Raw genomic sequence first — 21,574 nt, 5'->3', positions numbered from 1 at the left:
TCCACACAGCCCTGCCGCTGAACTACCAGGCAAGCCCCCATCTGCTTATTTCTAAGGACAATCATTTCCCTTCTTTGTGTGTTTGCTCTTACTCCCAGAGCTCCTTTGCTTTTTATCCTGAAATATTTCCTCTTATAGTTTTGCGTATTCTTGGCATCAAAGTTGTGTAGTTTTTAATTTTAGTCATACCTTAGAATACGTTATTCAAGCTTTGCTTATTATGCTTGCATGAAGTTCTAATAAGGTCCACTACAGCATTACCTTGAGCTTTTTTAGATTTGTACTGGTGGAAATGAACAGAAAACACTTTAAAAAAGAAAAAAAATACTCTGAACACTAATATTTCCTCAAGAAGGATATAAAAATCTGAATTTAAAGAGGGGCATCTTAACAACTGTATTTGTTGCACCCAACATCTGAATTTCTTCTGTTACTGCTGCTTTAAGAAACAGTTCTTTAAAAATAAAAAGAATGTAAACAATTAGAACAAGTTTGTTTAGAAGTGAATATAAGCAAATTAACTTACAAATATAATTGATACAATAGTGTTAATTACAGACTGCATGACACCAATATAGAGCTCTCCCTTGGAATGCCAGATCAGCACGACCATGAATTAACTTATTTAGAACAATTCTACAGTTTCTAATCGTAGGTCACCTAGACTACTATAATAGTTAATGGGTTGGTCTTCCAAATAATTTGCTAGGAGTGCTACTATTAGTTCACTATGCCACTATGACACTATTAAAGAAGGCTGCTCTGCGTGAGCACAGCTCTCCAGTACTGAGAGAGCTCTACGGGTTACCCATTCGTTGGTCAACACGAACAGTTCAAACCGTGATTGCCCACAAACGGCTACACTAAAATTGCCATTGTTCAGTCGTTCATAGGTTGAACTGGTAAAATCTCTATACAGGTCTTATGATCTGCGGAAACACATTCTGTTAGTGTGGACCCCAGCTAGGGACTACAAACACCAATTGACCAAGGTTAGAGCCTATTCTGCCTCCTCTATTTAGAATCAGCTGCCAATTAACCTCAGTGAGGAGCTTAATGTGAAACGGTTTAGAAAGGGTGTTAAGGCACTGGTTTTTAAAATTAAGCTTTTATGACATCTGTTTCATACATTCTGTTATTATGTCTATATATATAGATAGATAGATAGATAGATAGATAGATAGATAGATAGATAGATAGATAGATATGAATGTTTTATTTTGTTCTCCGCACTGAAAAACTACGTGGGATGGGCAGAATATAAGCTATCTTAAATAAATAAGTACAGCTACTCCAATGCATTTCCATCACAATTTCAGGCAACCATCTTTTTCAAAGGGGGGTGGGGGGAGGAGGAACGACAACTTATCTGTCCAGCCCTGTGGCTTGGAAGCAAGGCTGCATGCCACAAGCACAGGAGACACAGATCTGGGTCTCCGGTTGATCAGAAATGACAAGGCAAGTGCATGACAAGGAAGTAACTCACAACGTGCCTGTGATGAGGGAAACAGCCACTGCAGAGGGAAGATAAGGCTTGTGGCATACAAATGGCCTCTGAGGGTTCAACCTCAGAAGAGCGTATCCTTCCAGTCCCTCAACTAGTAAAGGAAACTGAATTGCCAAGGTCAAGCTGATTCTATGCTCTGGCTTGTGCATTTTAATATTAAAATTGAACAATATAAATTATGGTGGACTTACTCTCCTTGTGCACCTTTCAATAAAAATGGCATTATTTCACCATGATCTTCATAACTAATAATGGAAAACTTAATAGCATTTCCAATCTCTTGTGTAATGGTATTCTTTATCATCATATATTTGGTGTTTTAAAATAAAGTTTGACATGCAAAAGAGGGCTTTTATTTTATTTTTTTTTATACCCTAAACCACAGGCAAAAAGTACACAGTCCTAGAGGATTTATCAGTGTGAAAGTCATGTCTTGAGAGCAAGGATAAACAAAATTCATGAAAGAGTAGGGTTTGCTGCTTAATCTTCCAAGGACACAGCAGGAACTCTTCAGTACTTCCTTCTGAGCTTCAGCAATTCAACAAAGCAGTAGCAGCCTGGGGCAAGGCCATGTGCAGGTACAGCAGATAAAGGTAAAGACAGCCAGCACCCGGGTCAGATCCAAAGGGGAGCATGTTTACACCCCAAGGACACTAAACTTTGCCTGATAAGAAAACATTATAGTAAGACTATTCAGCAAGTCTTCTCGCACTGCATACCTACAGAACCCAAGCGAGCATAATCTGCTTTGAAATGCCAAAAAGCGGAATTAAAAAAAAAAAAAATTAACACACTGCTGCTACAAACTATAAAGATAAAGCAGAAAAGTAGTAAGAGTGAGAAGAAAAGTCGAGCTCCCAGTTATTACTGACCTCTACAAATTAACCTACTGAGTTAAGTTTGGCATTTGGGATTCTGGGGGTGGGGGATGCTGGTTCAGTTCTCCTGCAGTTCCAGTACTGGAAGTGGGCATTTCACAACAGGGATGGATTAAGGGCGCCTTGGACCTCAGCAGTACCCCAGCCGTACCCCTTTCTGGCCCCTACCCTCACGCTATTACTGTTTACCCTTAATCTGTTCCTATATGGGTCTACTTCAGGCTTGGCACTGGGCTACTGCCCGATCAGAGCCCCCCCCCCCCCCCCCCCAATCCATCCCCAATCCACCAGAGTGGCATGGCTCAGTGTCTGTGACGAACGCCCGTTTAATAAATACAAGTTTGATACCTGTGGACCAATAGCTCCACTGATTTCAAACTCGTGCTCATGCAACACCTTTTGTCCGTTAACATCTGTGCGCGATATGCACACCTAGTTTTTTGTTCTACCCCACTCCCGTGTAAGGCAGAGAGGGAACGGTGCCTAAAGCAAGACAGAGGAGGAGGCCGAGGGCGGGAAACTGTGAAAGGGGGGGGGGGGGGGGGGGGGGGAGGGAAGGGGAGCGCGCAAGCTGCATAGAGCGCTGGCAGGGGCGCGCGCCTGGCGCGAGCGTCCCAATACCGAAGAGACACAGCCACGCGCTCAAGGCAGCTGCAGCAGCGGCTGGGGAGGCACTGGTCCTCCCCACCCCGTTCACGCTCAACATTTGTACCACAACGAGCCGCCAGGGCAGCAGACCTGCGTCTAGCAGAGGCACTACTGACTCCTGGCCCTAACCCCGGGCAGAGCACTCAGCTCCCGTCCCGGGGCATCAATAAGTGCGCCTGCTTTTTGGTTTCTGCGGCGTTTTGGTCCGTGTAGTCTGTCAGCAGCTCCGGCCTCGGCTTTTAGTTCCTCTTTATATGCACAGGATCATTATTGTTTAATCACTACTTTATCGATTGGTTATGCCCTGGGTCTCATTTCCGATCGTTTCTAATTACCTGCCTTTTGTTTTGGCAATTCGTGTTTTCTTCGGTGAAGCTCTTATATCCTGGGATCCGGGTAGGCAGTAGGAATGGGCCAGAAGAGCAACCCCACCATCAGCAAACTCGGTTTTTGTTTTTTTTTTTCGCTCCTTCGCGCCCCCCCCCCCCCCTCCCTTCGCGCACTCACTCTCACAGATTTCGACAACAAATAATTGCTTAGTTCCCCCCTCCCCCCCCCATAATGAAAAGTATTTTTTTCAAAAGTTCCTTTTTCACAGTCTTTAAAAATAACTGTAAGGATAATTATGCTTTTTGTAGTACTCGGAGAAACTGCATGGTCAATTTCGTTTGGTGCTACGCTGCGACGGGTGCACATGGTAAAAACAGGACCCGGGTAAACCTGAACTGGTCCCCGCAAAACCTTCCGATTAATCGAGCGACCTTCCTTACAACCGGAGAGGTAGGGGGACAAGCTTCGGGGGCTTTACCAAGCCCGTTCCTCCTGTGACAGCTTGACATTGAGAACAATTCACAATGGATAACTAAAGTTTTAACCGGGAGGTTTTAAGAAGAAAAAAAAAAAAAAAGTCGAGAATTCAGAAAAAGAAAAAAAATGGCATGACGTTTCGGGTTTAGCCTAGTGTTCTACACCCCATTCTAAAGCACGCTCCACCAGTGCCTCTCAACTCGAGTATTCCTTTCTGCTCTAGATGAAAAAATACATGATTTCCGATAACCAGTTTAATTTCAAACTCGTTTTCTTCATACGGATAGAATTCCAAACGATCAAGGACCATATTCCTGTCATATTTGCGCTACATCACTGATTTCTGCTGCGATAAATTGGGAGAAACAGTAATTGCGTACCAAGTATTGCCATTATAAACTAGAATTGCATACATTCCTTTCCCCCCAAATGAGACATCTGGGTTATTTAACTAACCCTTTTTGATTTTGCTCTTAGAAAAATAAAATAACATTTAAACAGTTGGGCATTTCTGTTTAAAATATTCGAAAAGCAATATCATTTCACATTAAAATCCAACATGCAATAAACTTGTAAACTCATTACTCGGAAAACACCCAATATAAAATAGCTATATGTTTCTTGAATGAAAGATATAGGTTTTTGAGATTTAAAGAAAATATAATTGCAGATATGAGGTGAAATAATGAAGCTTGAAAGAGTTTTATGTCTCCCTTTCTGTACTATTATACCAAAACTGGAAATTTGACATATTAGGTAAATAGTTAATAATTAGCTTAGTTTATTGATAGTAACTTATCATTCAAGATCAAATATATGTACAAAACTACAATTATACTACATCACATTACAAAATATGCCTCTTAGCGTTAGTGACTGCCGACAGAGGAAAAATTTACAAAAAACAATTTATTCGACCCCAACCAATATGTTCAATATGAAAATATTTTGGGAATCCATATGAAATGTTTTTGCATCATTCGTTTTCATATTACAACACAAATAAAAGATTAACTGTCTTGCAATCTAAAAATAGGATTTTTTTTTCTCCTTCCAATAAACGAACCCACTTTTGAAAAGTGCTACTAATAGCAAAATTGCATTAATTCAGCCAATATTTGCTCCTGACACATTTTCATCTCAGAAATAAAATTACTTACCAGCTACAAGACAGATTGGAAGAAGCAATCTGAAGATCAGCCCACATACCACTTCTGATGCCATTACTTCAGTATCTTTTTGATAAGGTCGACTCTCGATTAAAATGCAGAAAAAGAATATCTGATCTTTACCGCAGCCGTCACTGTCCCATAACTTTTAGGTCCAGCTCTGATCCAGTTTAACATTGTCTTTCATCAGGTTTCCTTTTGCCTGCGGTAGAATGCTTACAAGCCACCGAACATCTTCAGAGCAGCCCATAAATTGCATCCGCAGCAACTCTGAATTCCTTGCAACTCCCTCAAGCAGATGCAAGATGCATAGTTTCTTTCAGAAGGCAATTACGTGAAGACCACAGATCTCTCCCACAACAACGAAAAAGGGGAGTGCAATGGTAATAATTTAAAAAACAAAATTCCCACTAACTGGTTTCGTTATTGAAGTGTATAAAAATCATCTGTTGCTATATCCTACGGACAGAATGAGTCACGGTTTGCAGATCCCAGACAGCCCGCGAGCTTCAGCCGCTTTCCTCCTGGTTTCTGCCCAGAAGGACCTCGAGCGTGTCAAGCTGCAAAAACTCATGCCTACATGCCGCGGGTTTGCATCCTGATCCTGAAATTGTGAGGCATCAGATCTCAGTCTTCGGGGAATGCTCAGAGTGGCTAGACAGCTAAAAGCAACAACAACAACAACAACAATAAAAAAAAAAAAAAACAACAAAAAACAACAGAGTCAGCAGGGAGGCACCGAAGCCATCCAGCTGCGGCTCTCGCTTTCTGCCACCACACTTCTCCACCTTCAATGAAACTTTGCAGACCCCGCCCTGTGATGGGCAAGTGAGCCAATCAACCAGCTAGCGCCAGGAGCACGCTCTCCGCCAATCGCAAAGCAGGAAAGGCGGCCGAGGCAGCTGGGCGGCTGTCTCCCAGCTGTGAGACCCTGCTTCACTGTTTTTCTGCTGGGAACAAAGAGGGTGTGCTCTTTGACATCCAGACAGTTCCCTCCTACTAAACACACACACACACACACACACTGGACACTTTCACTCTGTTTCTCCAAAGCAACCGCTGCTCCTGAGAGGAGGACGCGGGGAGGATTCAGAAGCATCGCTACCTTCTTGCCTGACTGCAAGTCCCGCAGGCTCGCTTGCCTATTAATCCTGTTATCTCAGTTTCAAGGGTTCTCGAGTCGTTGGCAGTAGGGAGCTTGGTCGCTACTTTCTTTACTTCGGTACAAAGGTGGACGTTTCAGTCGGGTAGCTTTTTCCTCCCATCCCTTGTACTTCTCTTAGAGACTGCTGAGTTTGTTTTGTTTTGGGTTGGTTTTTTTTACTTGCCGTTCCTTCTTCTTTACAGTCAAGCTTCAGTTAGTGGTCCACACCCTGGTGGCCCTATTTGCTAAGAACTCCGTATCTGAGTTTTTCCCTTGGCTTTGTTTCTTCTCCCTTCCCACCTTCCCTGCAGTGAAGGGAAAATTGCAGGACAGTTTGGTTGCTCTTCTTATCGAGTCAAGTCCTGAAATCTAATGGCTTAACCCTACCTCGAAAAACTTCCTTGAACAGTAAGGGGGCAAGCAAGAGAGTATCCTGTAGGGTCTGGGTGTTTGCTTAATTCATCCTGCTAAGTAGCATTTCTGACAACATTGGTCCTTACTTTAAGTTTTTTTTTATGTCTCATTTTATTTTTCTAATCCCTATTGTCTGATGCAGTAATCTGAGTGTTAAAAGAGGTTTATAGGACTCATTTCTAAAGCCCGCATTTATTTATTTTTTTAACTCCAGATGAACTAAGCTAATGAAATGCAAATACATTGGGAGTTTTAAAAAAGTATGTTTAAGAGTAAATTGTGCATTTGGCACAGGTCCAACACATATTTTAACTCCGGGGAAAAAAAAGGGGGGGGGGGGGGGGAGAGAGAGATGCATCCATAACAGGCCATAAGTGATAGCAGCCGCTACCACTTAGTTGGATAAATACTAATTTATCTTGCTGTCTGGCAGTAGGTACTTATCTGGCTATCTGGTACAGTTTACAGCTACTTGGTAGCGGTCACCCACGCCAGATAGTCGGATAAGTTCTGGCCGGATAAGTCAGTACTTATCTGGGTAAGTGGCATCATCCACATCCACTACCCAGCTGGATAAGTACAAACTTGCCTGGGAAAGTGGTGGCCCTTTTTTTTTTTTTTTTTTTTAAGGAATTTTAAGTGCTAGTGCAGTACTGCTAGAAACTCAATTCCAGGTCAGAGCTGGAGTTAAGTTTCCAGCGCTAAAAAAGGTGTGCTGGCCCAATGCAGACTCTGCATCGGAGAGTACTGCTTAATGCCCTCATTTGCGTGTGATTTCTATGTGAGGACGCTAAGCAGTACTCCCCATTTAGAAATGCTCATTTTCTCCACACAAAACTCCTAGCTGCATTGACAGTAAGTTTTGTGCACGGAAAATGTGTATTAAAGTGCAGGCAGAAAGGTGCTTTCAGCTGGACACACTTTTCTGCATCAGCCTGTCCATGGGCATTGACCTCCTCTCTGTCCCTCCCACCTTTCCCATTTATACTTGTTCCTGTCCTCCAGGAATTTGCTCCCCTCCCCCTTTTTATTAAAACAAGCTGAAGCATCTTGTTCATCCTTTCTGGCCTTGAACCTCTCCAATGGCCAGGAGCCTGAAGGCATCCCGGAAGCCTCCCAAGACCAGGCTACCATTCCTGACACAAGCTGCGCCTTCATGTGATGGGTGCAGCAAAATTCCATGGAGGTATGCATCGGCCGCCTGGCAAATTCCCTGTGTCCCCCATACCACGTTCTGTCCCAACTATCACTGCCAATAAGCCCTATGCTATAAAGGGTGGGAGCATGGGTGGGGGCCCCAGCTGCCCCCAGTCATCCCATAGCTGAGGAGGGAAAGGGTGTGCGTGCAGGTGGGCGAGAGTTAAGAACCCACCACTCAAAAATAGTTGACTCCCTTACTTTCAAAGACTAAACGTTGCAAGGTGGGCGGAGCAGGCATACGCTTCCCCTTCCCCTAGTGCAGGGTCAGCTGACCGTTGTCACACCCTCCCCCAAAAATAGCCACAGCTGGCTCCAAAAGACACAGTCTAAAATGCCAGAAAATGGGGGTTCAAGCCACAGCCCTCTTTATAAAACTGCCACGGGGAGGAGGACCTCCAAAGGAAGCAGAGAAACCAGGAGGCATGCAGGCTTAAAAGATCACCGCCTCCTGCTATAAAGGTAGCACAGATAAAGGAGGTGGGCACTGCAATAGGGCACAGGGTTGGAACCCTCATCTCCTTCCCCCTCCCCCTTTGAAGCACGTGGAACTGGGGAAGTCATACGTGGCAGCACTCGCTGAAACCCTGCCTCTGAACACAGCCAGTAGTGGCAGTATCTGGACATATGACAAGATGCCCTCGGCCGCCGTGGGAGTGACCAACCTCAGCATGATACTCAGGGTCTGGGGCACCCTCCTAGCAGCCCCAGATGTCCATCCTTATGTGGAATCCATCACTAGGGTGGTGGAACCAAATAATTTCATGTTGGCATCCAAAATAAATGGAAAAGGAGTCATTTTTCTGTGCTCCATAGCAACTGTTGAAAAGGCTGTGGTGGAGGGCTTGGAGGTGAGGGGACTCTGCCATCAGCTAGACATGTAGGTGAGCTAGACATGTAGGTGATGCTCTCCAATGCACCACCCATCCTCCCTAACACGCTGCTCCAGTGCTACCTAACCGTGCTCGGGGAGGTTAAGTTGCCCGTGTCAGCTATTCCCCTGGGGCATGTGAATGCACATCTGTGGCCTGTCACATCTTTTCGCAGGCGGGCCTGGATCCTCCTACTGGGGGACCAAGAAGAGGCGAGGGGATGGGTGAATGTACCATTTGAGGGCTGCACCTTTAGAGGGTTTTTTTTAATGCCATAAAGGAGGCTCACTGTTTTCTTTGTCACCAATTGGGGCACATCCACAAGGGATGCCCCCAGGCATTGGCAAAGCCCCAGGCAACAAGAGCAGCTCAGCTGCCCCTCCAGGAGCAAGGCCCCCTGCCTGACCCCATGACCCTCAGCCTACTCCCCAAGACATGCCAGATGGCCATGGAGCAGCAGCCAATCGGGGAGATATGCCACCTGGCCTGACCCAGAAGAAGGCTCCTGAGAGTGTGAGGACCATCAGAGCCCCCTCCCTTGGAATCTCTCTGTGGAGATGCCACAGCCACGGTCGTCAAATGACAAAAGCAGGCCAGGAAGGAATGCAGGGGCCACAGAGCGCAGCGGTTCAACCCCAACCATGCTCCCCTTTCCCCGGCCAGGGGAAAAAAGGGGAAAGAGGGACTGAAGGTATGAAGACAGAGGGGAGAGAATGAGAATTGAGGGGAACATGGCAAATGCGGGTCTGCTTAATAGGGGTGCACCCTTCTGACCTCCAATGTGGTGGTCCCCGACAAGCCAGAGAAGGAAGGGGCACCCCTTCCGGACCCATCAGGCCACCCCCTCCAACCCCAGTCTCCTCTTACCCCCCATTCCTGAGGCTTTCCCTCTTGCATGAAAGAGGAGGAAGATAAAGGAATCACCTACAAATTAAGTAGTGTGGGGAACAGGGAAGTGCAGTGGCAAAGTGTAATACTGTGAAAGCACTAACCTGCTCGGGTGTCATCACCAGTAACCAGCGCTCCTCCTCGGAGTGTGTGACCCCTTCCCTCCTGTTCTCAGTAGGCTTCATGGGAGGGGGAGAAAAAGGAGGGGAGGGGCAGGATTAGGGAGCAGAGTCCTTCTTCTTTTGTCTGTTCAGTCTGCTCCAACTTCAGCTTCACCCCCTCCCCTCCTGTTCTCTACACGCTGGGAGGGGAGGGGCCGGAGGAGAAAACAGAGGGTTGTTCTTTGTTGAGTGAGATTTCTTACACTAGCTCGGTGGGCTCACCCGGCCCATGCATAGCCAGGGGAAGAGCTCTGGGATCAGGGAGAAGGGGGAAGGAGAAGTGTGCTGGGGTCAGCCTTGCCGGGGTTATCACTGGAAGAGGGATGATAACGAGAGAGTAGTGAGGGTAGCGGAAGAGAGAAAGATGATGCGCGGGCACACAATCCTTTCCCGTTAATTCACACTGAATCTCAAAGTGGCCACAACTCTAAAGTTTACAGGAAGCTCAAAGCTATGCCTGAAGGAGCACTGCATTATTATCATTTATCATAATATTCGATATACTGCTTATGCAAATCACAACCAAGTGGTTTACACTGCAAAAAAACACGTACATAGTGCTGGCACCAGGCATCCCTCCCCAACCAGCACTCGCACCCCACTCATGTCAGGCTTCAGTAGGGATGTGAATCGTTTTTTGACGATTTAAAATATCGTCCGATATATTTTAAATCGTCAAAAATCGTTAGAGCCGCGATACAATAACAATTCCCCCGATTTATCATCAAAAAATCGTAAATCGGGGGAAGGGGGAGGGGAAAGGGGAGGGCGGGAAAACCGGCACACTAAAAAAACCCTAAAACCCACCCCGACCCTTTAAAATAAATCCCCCACCCTCCCGAACCCCCCCAAAATGCCTTAAATTACCTGGGGTCCAGAGGAAGGGTCCCGCTGTGATCTTCCACTCTCGGACCTCCGGTGCTTGTAGAAATGGCGCCGGCGCTACCTTTGGTTTTTCCGTACGGAAAAATGATTCGCGGCAGGAGATCGCTCCCGGACCCCCGCTGGACCCCCAGGGACTTTTGGCCAGCTTGGGGGGGCCTCTTGACCCCCACAAGACTTGCCAAAAGTCCAGCGGGGGTCCGGAACGACCTCCTGCAGTCGAATCGTGTTGTCTATGGCCGGCGCCATTTTGCACCGCCATTTTGCGCAAAATGGCGCCGGCCGTAGACAACACGATTCGACTGCAGGAGGTCGTTCTGGACCCCCGCTGGACTTTTGGCAAGTCTTGTGGGGGTCAGGAGGCCCCCCCAAGCTGGCCAAAAGTCCCTGGGGGTCCAGCGGGGGTCCGGGAGCGATCTCCTGCTGCGAATCGTTTTTCCGTACGCTGTATGGCCGGCGCCATTTTCCGTTCGGAAAAACCAAAGGTAGCGCCGGCGCCATTTCTACAAGCACCGGAGGTCCGAAAGTGGAAGATCACAGCGGGACCCTTCCTCTGGACCCCAGGTAATTTAAGGCATTTTGAGGGGGTTCGGGAGGGTGGGGGATTTATTTTAAAGGGTCGGGGTGGGTTTTAGGGTTTTTTTAGTGTGCCGTTTTTCCTGCCCTCCCCTTTCCCCTCCCCCTTCCCCCGATTTACGATTTTTTGACGATAAATCAGGGGAATTGTTATTGTATCGCGGCTCTAACGATTTTTGACGATTTAAAATATATCGGACGATATTTTAAATCGTCAAAAAACGATTCACATCCCTAGAAAATATCCACTGCTATTACTAGCATCAGTAGCATGGGATAGACTTAGTTTTTGGGTACTTGCCAGGTACTTATAGCCTGGATTGGTCACTGTTGGAAACAGGATGCTGGGCTTGATGGACCCTTGGTCTGACCCAGTATGGCATGTTCTTATGTTCCTATGTTCTTAGAGAGAGAGAGAGAGAGTGTGTGTGTGAGTGTGTATGTGTAGGGCAGATATGTTGGCTCTGATTCAACTCATATAGGAATTGCAGTGTCCCTGCTGTGTTATGTTGGATGCTGCTAATTGATTGCTGCATTTCTGGACAGAAGGGCTGAGAAAAAGTCTCCTGGAGTGAAGAAAAGAATGCTGTCTAGTAGTCCGTGGGAGCATGAGTGAGAACTTTTCTGTGACACACTCACAGGGTGTTAGACTTCGGGTCCTGGCTCTGTGCTGATTTCTGAGCTGCTATTTCACTACCATGACATTCGCCACTACCTTAAAAGACAGATCGACAATATCTATGGTTAATTATTTTAAAGACAGAATGTTACTGATTAAGGATGTTTGCACTTGTATAGTGTTTAACCTTTTTGTGCACAGCGTCTTAATGCAGTCCTGGTTCCTGCAACAATAAAAGCAGAGTTGTTTTATTTCAATGTGTTTGTTGGTTCACAGGGAAGGTTCCTCTCGGAAGTCTATTCACAGAGTAGGGGATTTATAACTACACAGTCCTGGGTGGGAATACATCCAAAACATCAGCTTGTTGTATAAGTTGATTAGAATAACCAAGTAAACTGGTCTGTTTTTCAAGATATCCACAATGAATATTCATGAGATGCATTTGCATGCATAATCTCCATTGAAAATTATAGATATCCTGAAAGTGCTTGTGGCACATGAGGACTGGAGATGCCTAACCCTGCTCTAACCCCTGCCCACTAGGACAGGGGTTCCAAAACTCATTCCTCAAACTGCAACCCAGTCGGTTTTTCAAGATTGCCCCTACATGAGACCTATTTGCATGCACTGCCTCCATTGTATGCAAATAGATTTGATGCATATTCCTAGTAGAAATCCTGAAACCTCAACTGGACAGAGTTTAAGGGCTTTTGCACTGGGAGACAAGAAAATCCTCTCTTTCTACTTAGAAATGGTAGCACACTACCTAGTGGATGTCTTAGTCTCAAGAATGCACGTCTCAATCCCTTAGACCAGGGGCAGATTGGCCTATTGGGGGATCGGGCATCCCCCAATGGGCTGGTCGCTCTAGTCACGTGGTCTGCCGAGCACGGCCGTGACAGAGCTGCGCTCGGCAGACCATGTGGTATCTCCTGGGCCGGCCTGGGCAGCAAATCCCAAGGCCAGTCATCATCAGGAATCCGCCGCTGCCTTAGACTAGTGGTGTTCACTCCCATCACTCAAGGACTGCCAGCAGGTCAAGGTTTTGGGATAACCCTAATGAAAATGCATGTAATAGATTTGCATTCACCTGCCTCCATTGTATGCAAATCTATCTTATGCATATTCATTAGGGGTTAGAGATGTGAATTGTAACTGGAATCAGTTCTGGTTTCGGTTTCGGGGACCATCAGGAAATTTAAAAAAGCTGCGGGCCATCCATTGCTCCTACCATGTGACAGGGGCCGGCCAATGGCACAGATAGCCCCTGTAACATGGTAAGAGCAAAGGGCCATTGGCGCCATTTTTATTAGTGGCAGCTGATGGCCCGAGAGCGGGAGATCGCTCCTGGTACCCCTGCTGGACCACCAGGTACCTTAAAAACATTTTTTTTGGAGGGGGTCGGGAGGGTGGGAGATTCGAACTAATTACATTTAAAGGGTCAGGGTGGATTTGGGGGTTGTTTTTGTGTGCCCTTTCTTCCCACCCCCCACCCCCCCAAAACAATAAGAGAACCCCACTAAACATTTTGTGGGGTTTTCCTATCGGGTTTGGGGGCCCCCATGAATTCACATCCCTATTAGGGATATACCAAAAACCTGACCTGTTGGCAGCCACTCAGAACCTTGGATAAAACAACATCCAGAAGATCACACGCAGTCACTCCAAAAAAGAAAGTCCACATACCAACAGGATAATTTATTATTTCATGTTTTAACGCCAGAAATAACTACACCTTTTTCTGTGCGTTGTGCCCACATTAGCTGTGAGCTGTGCATTACTGACCATTTCAGGGAGAGAGGGAGAGGGAGAGAGAGATCAATATGCAACTTTACTATTTATACTACTGTAACAGGGAGCACTTTTAACTCGGCGTGGGGTTTAGGGGGCAGTTTTACATACACAGAGGTATGAACAGCAAAGTTGACATCACTGAAGATTTTAGGTCATTTGGAGCAATGAAAGGTAAAAGAGGAGTTGATTTGTACAATGTACTCTCTACTTAGCTTGATTGAAGCTAGGACGAGAGTATTTCAAGCTAGGTAGAGAGTACATTGTACAAATCAACTCCTCTTTTACCTTTCATAGCTCCAAATGACATAAAATCATCAATGATGTCAACTTTGCTGTTCATACTTCTGAGTGGGTATGTAAAACTGTTTCCTAAACCCCACCCCAAGTTAAAAGTGCCCCATCTTACAGTGGTATATATAGTAAAGTTTCAAGAATGAAAAGCAATATAATATCGGCGCGAGGGTCTTTATTGGAACCCTTGTCCCAATTCATTGACACTTTTTTAAGGCTATTGGTCCCGAAGTTCCCTTCTTATATCCGTTATTCAGGAGATCTAATGAATACTTTAGAAAACACAGATATTCGATTGGAAGAAGTGTCTCTAGCAACAATTGATATAGTGTCGTTGTACACTAATATACCTCAGGACATGGCACTGGAAGTGCTGGAGAAGATTCTAAACCAATACGGGATCAGAGCCCGCACCCCTGTTTCTTTTGTAATCCAGTTAGCTAGATTAGCTTTAAAAGAAAATGTCTTCATCTTTGATGGAGTATATTATCAACAAACAGGGGGGACAGCCATGGGGGCAACCATGGCCCCGAGTGTGGCCAGTTTATATGTAGGGTGGTTCGAGGAGCAATGGTTAAAAGTTTGTCCATATAAGAATTACATCTTGTTCTGCCGGCGTTTCATTGATGACATTATTATAGTGTGGTCTGGAGAGCAAGTGCTGTTTGAACAATTTATAAGGTGGTTAAATTCTTGTGACCCCTCTCTCCAATTGCCTTATACTTTTGGCAATAAAGAGGTTCCATTTCTAGATATTTCAGATTCTATTAGATCTAATGAATTCTTCTTTTCAATATACAAAAAGCCAACGGATAGGAATACACTGTTGGAATATTCAAGCCATCATCCTCAACAGCTGATCCATAGTATACCTTTTGGACAGTTCCTAAGGTTGAGGAGGTTATGTTCGACCACAGATGAATTTAAGGAACGCTCTAAAGAAATGAAAGAAAAATTCTTAAGCAGGGGATATCCTGAAAAGGTAGTCCGGAAAGCGTTGAAACGGGCCCGGTGGAATAATAGGGATTTATTGTTAACCCCTCAACCAAAAGTGAAGAAGAACAAACTGACTTGTGTGTTACCTTATTCAGCTGGCATAGGAAAAGTAGTAACCATATTAAAATGCACTGGCATATCCTGCAAGTGCATCAAGTATTTGCAGAGTGCCCATGGATGGCTTTCAAAAGAGGAAGTAACATTAAGGATTTAGTAGTTCATTCTACGTTTAAAACACCTGAAGATAAGATCTTTGAAGTAGCAGGCCACTTCCCATGTAATGCTTGCACTGTATGTGAGAATGCATGTTCCAATAGAGATATCCCAATAGAGAGATTACAATTTTATAGACCTCGGGTAAGATCAACTTGCACCACCCAAGGAGTGGTGTATGCAATCTGGTGTCCATGTGCATTAGTGTACATTGGCAAGACCGTGAGAAGTTTAAAAACTCGGCTCATTGAGCACAGGAGTGCACTGAAGCGCATGAGACTAGAAGCACCGATGGTGCAACATTGTTTGGAGAAGGGCCATGCATTTAGTAGCATGAAATGCACAGTGTTGGAAGTTCTAAAAGGGGATGAAGGTGGAGGCAATTTAAATTTAAGATTGATGCAGAAAGAACAGAAATGATGCAGAAAGAACAGAAATGGATTTTTAAATTGCAGACCACGCATCCTGCTGGTCTGCAACCTGAACAAGGAGGTTGACTGGTCGGTGTTTATGTAGAAGGTGATGTGATTGGTTGAGACGGTGGCTGAATGATTTGATTGGTGAGAGCTTGAGGGGAGGAGGGGTGTTTAAATATCAGGAAGTCCTGATGAGATTTTTCTGAGCGCGGAGACGCCGTTTGTTTTTTGTGCTGCAGGGAGGAGCCGTTCAGGCCAACTAAATGAGTGAGTTCCGTTGTGTTGAAATGCCAGAAAATTGTAAAATAGAAAGATTTTTTGTTGAAAGGGAATAGTGTGTTAGTGGGTGTGTTTTTCCTTTTGTTATTTTCATTATTAGGAAGAATCCCCTGAAGCAGGTGAGACGAGCCGCCGAAACATTGCCATGTCGGGAGGTTACAAATTTTAACAGTCACAAAAAATAGCGGGAGGCTGAATAGCCTTAAAAGCAGAGTTAACTTCGAGTCACGAGAGGAGGTGTTGGAAGGAGGTTTCACGGAGTGCTTTTGAAAAAACGGAATGCTTTTGAAAAAGAAAAGAAAAAGATAAGTGACATTAAATCAATATGCAATTTTAAAAGAGTGGAGAAATAAAAATTGTTTTTAGTGGGAATTGGTAAATGAGGTGAAAAATCAAGTGCTATTGTTGTCATGATAAGGGTTGTAGCCCTGTAAGGGCAAGAGCCTAAACGATTGAGCACGAATATTCTGATACTAATTCCCTGGGTTTTGAAATGTGTTAGGTTAAAATAGAATGATAAGTATGGTAGTCCTCAGGTGTGTTTGAGTATTGAGTATAGATATATAGTAAAGTTGCATATTGGTCTTTATAGAGGGGGATGGTAATGGTTAAGTCTTATATTTGGTTGGCCCAAGTTTTCCATTAAGCCAATTACCTTTTTTTTTAATTTATTTCCTTTAATATTTTCTCCTTTTAAAATCCTTTTCTTTGTCCTGCCCCCCCCCCTTGCTATAATATTGGGATCTCTTTTTTATTTCCCTTTTGAATTTCTTAGTAACTTATATTGTGAAATCTTTGTTTTTCTGTTTAAGAAGTTTGTCTTGTGGAATTTTTTGATATTTAATAAATATATAAAGTTTTAAAAGTTACTGTAAGCTATTTTAAGCACTCTTTACAAAGGCAGGATTAAAAATCCAAACTTCCCTTTCTAGAGGATGGGGAGACGAGAGAGAGAGGAAGGGTTTTGGGGGCAGCGTTGAGTATTGGGGGTATCCTGGTGCTGGGAAGACAGAGGTGTGGCAAAGTACAACAAGGGGTTGGGTGGGAGGTGTTCTGTTGGGGTTGTTGACCCTCCCTTCACCTCTTTTTTGGAGGGGTTTATGTTGAGGCTTCCAAACCCCAATGATTGGTGTGTGAGGAGGAGACTGCTAGGGCCACTGAGCTCCTTGTATTGTATATATGCATGTGGACAGCTGGGAGAGGGGGGTGCTTGTGTATGTTTTTAGTACCAAATAGATTAACTCTAAGTTTTAAACTACATGGGTGGCTTTTGATAGTTCTAATTGTAAGGGGGTCCTTAATTTGTTGCTTACTGGTGGTAATGCAAGGGTCTCAACATAGATTCTTAGCTATGAGGTCAGAGAGGAGATATGGTAAGAGTTCTGACACTCTTACCTTTGGCAGGTGTCTTAAGGTTTGGTGAGTTGAAAAGTAGAAATAAAAGAATATCACGAAGGAACTGAGCAGTTTTTGGGCTTTTTTCTTTTGAAGCAGCTGATTCAAAAGCAGAGTCGCTGGAGCTGCAGGAGGGGGAGTGAGCGCTTGGCGCGTCTGTGAGGGGGTTCTAAGCCAGAATCTTGAAACGTTTCCTTTGGGGGAGGAACCTACCCCCAGATTTCTTGCTCTTTGGCAGTCACCATGTCTGAATTTGTGGAGATGTGAAAATACACTCAAGAGTAGTCCAAGCTTCAGGGACTGTATGTTCTGCAGCTGAAGAGGTCCTGCACTCAAGAGAGTGGCAGCAGGGATTTCTTCTAAAGTGCATGGCAAGAGAAGATCTTCATGGAGTGAGAAGTAGCTCATTTTCATTTTTCAGCAGGGAATCAGCCTTGTGTGTTTAGTGGAGAAGAAATTATTAGACTGATTCAGGAACCAGAAAGTGTTGTCTTTATACCTAGAAATCCCTAGGGTTTGGAGGAAGCCTTACTGGCTGATGAACTGTATGTGTGACTGACTGTTTGGATTTCTGTTCTGGATGTAGCATGCAGGAACTTTCTGTAAAGTGATCATTATACATCCAGATTTTCCTGTGTGATGTATTTGTCCTTACCCTGTGTGCCCCAAAGCTATTGATACTCCTCACTAGAAGAGCTCCAGGAGCTGCAGTAAACTGACCTAATGCACCCCTTTGTATCTGCCTAGCGTGGAAAGGGAGTTACTTATGTAGCTGCGCCCCCATACTCTCTTGGTGTGCATGCACTGCAGTGGAAAGGTGACCAGCCGCCCTAGGAGGTGATGTCATGTGATCTCTCTCTCTCCATCTCTCTCAAATCGCACATGATAAACATCCCCAGCTCCTCAAAGAAATATATACCCAAAACCGGAAAATTACCTCCAGCTCCTTGCCTCACCCATGCCACTTCTCATCTTGTCTGTCCTTCCAAAATTGACTCGACCTCCTTGGATCTTCAAATTATGATCCATAAGAAAATAATATATGCCACATTGGGTCAGACCAAGGTTCCATTAAGCCCAGCATTCTGATTTCAACAGTGGCCAATCCAAGTACATGTACCCAAATATTAAATAGATCTCAAGCTACTATTGCTTATTAATTATTAGCAGTTTATGGATTTTTCCTCTAAGAATTTATCCAAACCTTTTTTAAACCCAAATACACTAACTGTTATAATAACATCTTCTGGTAATGAAATCCAGAGTTTAACTATGCGCTGAGTGAAAAATAATTTTCTTTGATTTGTTTTAAATGAGCTACTTGCTAATTTCATGGAGTGCTCCCTAGTCCTTCTATTATCTGAGAGAGTAAATTACTGATTTACATTAACCTGTTCAAGTTCTTTCATGATTTTGTAGACACCCCCCCCCCCCCCCCACATCCTGACAAAATCATTTGTGCCAGCAGGGTGACAGCAGCGCTTCTTACTTACATCTTTCTCTTCCTCTGCCAGCTTCCTTTGGTAGGAGTGAACTGTGCCAAGGCCCACAGTCTGACAGATCCTGCAGGCCCTGCGCAGTTCAAACTTCAGAGTGAAATTGGTGAAGGAGGAGGAGGCGGACTTGGGTATGGAATGCTGCTGTCCCCCTGCTGATAGGAGGGATGATGGCAGAGAAGGGGAAAAACAGATGATTGTGCAGTTCTCTGTTAACATTGACATGCACATTATATTCTTGCACAATTTTAATTGCACTAGTGCGTAGAGACTATGAGGTCTCCGTTAGATGGACCTAGATCCCAGCCTTTGGGTAGACAGTAGGGGTGTGTATTCGGTCCCTACGTATTGGCAATCCGCAACAGATGTGGCCATATTCGTTGTATTCGTGGGGAAGCGAAACGTATCGTGATTCCCCATGAATACACGAATCTTCACCGAATAATTCGGCCACCTAAAGAAGCCAATTTAAACAACCCCCCCCCCCCACCCTCCTGACCCCCCAAGAACTTACCAAAACTCCCTGGTGGTCCAGTGGGGGGTCCGGAAGCCATCTCCTGCACTCACACCCTGGGCTGCCGGTTTCAAAATGGCACCGATAGCCTTTGACCTACCATGCCACAGGGGCTACTGGTGCCATTGGTCAGCCCCTGTCACATGGATGGCCAGTGTCATCTTGTGCTCCTACCATGTGACAGGGGCTGACCAATGGCACCAGTAGCCCTTGCGACATAGTAAGGGCAAAGACTATCGGCAGCATTTTGATTACTGGCAGCCGATGGCCCGAGTGCAGGAGGTCACTCCCGGACCCCCGCTGGACCACCAGGGATTTTTGGCAATTCTTGGGGGACCCTGCTGACCCCCACAAGACTTGCCAAAATTCCAGCGGGGGTCCGGGAGTGACCTCCTGCACTCGGGCCGTCATCTGCCATTATTCAAAATGGCGCCAATAATCTTTGCCCACACTATGTCACAGGGCCGACCGTCAGCCCCTGTGACAAAGTGAGGGCAAAGGCTATTGACTGCCAGTATTCAAAATGGTGCCGATAGCTTTTGCCCTCACTATGTCACAGGGGCCAACGGTCGGCCTTGTGACATAGTGTGGGCAAAGACTATCGGCCGTATGGCGCCCTGATACGTTAATATGTCGATTTCTATTCGTTTCCCCACTAAAATTAAATTAATTGAAATTGCCTAATTCAGGAAAAACGTTTGCAAATCCCTAGTGTGTAACTCCCTCGTCAGAGACCTCGTGGAATGCAGGGGCCAAATGTTGTTCCATGGGCCACAGTTAATCACAGGTCTCTTTCTTGTCATACAAATGCAGTCCACTTGCCCTGGGGTGTCAGGGTTCATTCAAGCAGGGAGGAGGATTAACCTCTGGGGCCCTAGGCTCACAGGTGTCTTTCAGTCTGTCTTTCATTGCTCTCTCAGGGGTACTTGCTATTCCGATGTCCTTGCTTTAGGACACCTGAATCAGAAGAAAGACATTGGACACTGGTGGGGTGTTCACTATTCAACAAAATATTTACTGCAAACAAAAATACTTGAAGTCCAAACCACAACTAAAATTCTCCAATTTACCTTCACACAAAAATAAGCAGTCCAACCATTCATCATTCCTCAGGTTTATAAACTAAGTCGGTGTCCTTTAGGATGGCAAGAACTAGGTAAAGACCCAACACTCCTAAGTGATAGAGAGTGGATGCCTAGTGGTGCTGGGATCTCTTTATCTCTCTGGGGGTTAAATCTGGACTTCTGGTGGTAGAAAATCCCAAAAATTAAATCTCTTGTCCTCCTCCTCAGTGGGCAGTAACTGGTGGCAAAAATTTCCTCCCAAAACAACAGAACAAGTATTTTGCAGAGAGTTTGTGTCTGCTCTTCTCTGTCAGGTCACTGCTGTCCCTCCAATGCTGGACAGAATGAATCGCAGCACCTTATCTTGACCTACCAAGGCGAGGGATGGCAATCGTCCTTAGGCAGGAGCAGGCTCAAAAGAAAAATGCTAAAACAATCTCTCAGGAAAATAAACTGCTCTCTCAAAAAAAAACCTCCTCTTCCACACCTCCGAGAAAATCCCTTCCAGATCCTGGGTACTGGCAAGGGCAGAGTGTCCTCCCCTGGTTTTAGGCTAAGGGCCCAGTATGGGAAATCTCTCCAGCTACTCTCCTCCTATTCCAAAACGCTAACAAAAAATGCAGCATGCTCTGCATGAAGCTGTGGGGCCCAACAGATGGGGAGCACTGCAACAAGCTCCCCTGCTACTGAAAACTACAACTCAAAATAACAAAAGCCACATTTATTTTTCTCCTGCACATCCTGACTTTATGGGAAACCCCTGACCAGTTCAGACGTGCCTGGTGTGTAGATGCCTGCAGGAACGGTCTGCAAACTCACCTCTGCCTACGAAAATCCTAACCCAAGCTCAGCTAGGGAAAACTGGCTAGTGGAAGGCCAAGGGGGTCTTTACCTGTGTATTTGCATGTGTGTTTCTCTCTTGATATGGTCATTTGAGTCTGTGTCTGTGCATGTTTTTGTGGGTGACAGAGGAAGCGTGCGTTTCTCTGTGTGTATGTGTGTGTTTCTGTGTGTATGTGAATGAGAGAGACAAAATGTGTATGTCAGTTACAGAGAGGGAATCTTGTGTATGTGTGTGTGTGTGTGTGTGTGTGTGTGTGTGTGTGTGAATGAGAGAGACAAAATGTGTATGTCAGTTACAGAGAGGGAATCTTGTGTGTGTGTGTGTGTGTGTGTGTGTGTGTTTCTGTGTGTATGTGAATGAGAGAGACAAAATGTGTATGTCAGTTACAGAGAGGGAATCTTGTGTATGTGTGTGTGTGTGTGTGTGTGTGTGTGTGTGTGAATGAGAGAGACAAAATGTGTATGTCAGTTACAGAGAGGGAATCTTGTGTGTGTGTGTGTGTGTGTGTGT

At 45.1% G+C, this 21,574-nt stretch overlaps 1 protein-coding gene across 1 annotated transcript in view; it reads right to left on the bottom strand.

Moving 5' to 3' along the window:
* Positions 1–5,731, bottom strand: part of PIEZO2 (piezo type mechanosensitive ion channel component 2) — a 1,301,103-nt gene extending 1,295,372 nt beyond the window's left edge. The window contains exon 1 of the mRNA XM_029587157.1: positions 5,001–5,731. Within this exon, the coding sequence (XP_029443017.1) occupies positions 5,001–5,064 (64 nt within the window). The 5' untranslated portion in view covers positions 5,065–5,731. The remainder of the gene's footprint in view (positions 1–5,000) is intronic.
* Between the last annotated feature and the right edge of the window lie 15,843 nt (positions 5,732–21,574).

Source organism: Rhinatrema bivittatum, chromosome 2 (assembly GCF_901001135.1).
Source record: "Rhinatrema bivittatum chromosome 2, aRhiBiv1.1, whole genome shotgun sequence".
NCBI classification, from domain to species: Eukaryota; Metazoa; Chordata; class Amphibia; order Gymnophiona; family Rhinatrematidae; genus Rhinatrema; species Rhinatrema bivittatum.
Note: the sequence above shows the minus strand (reverse complement) of the source record. Positions and strands in the feature narration are given on the sequence as shown.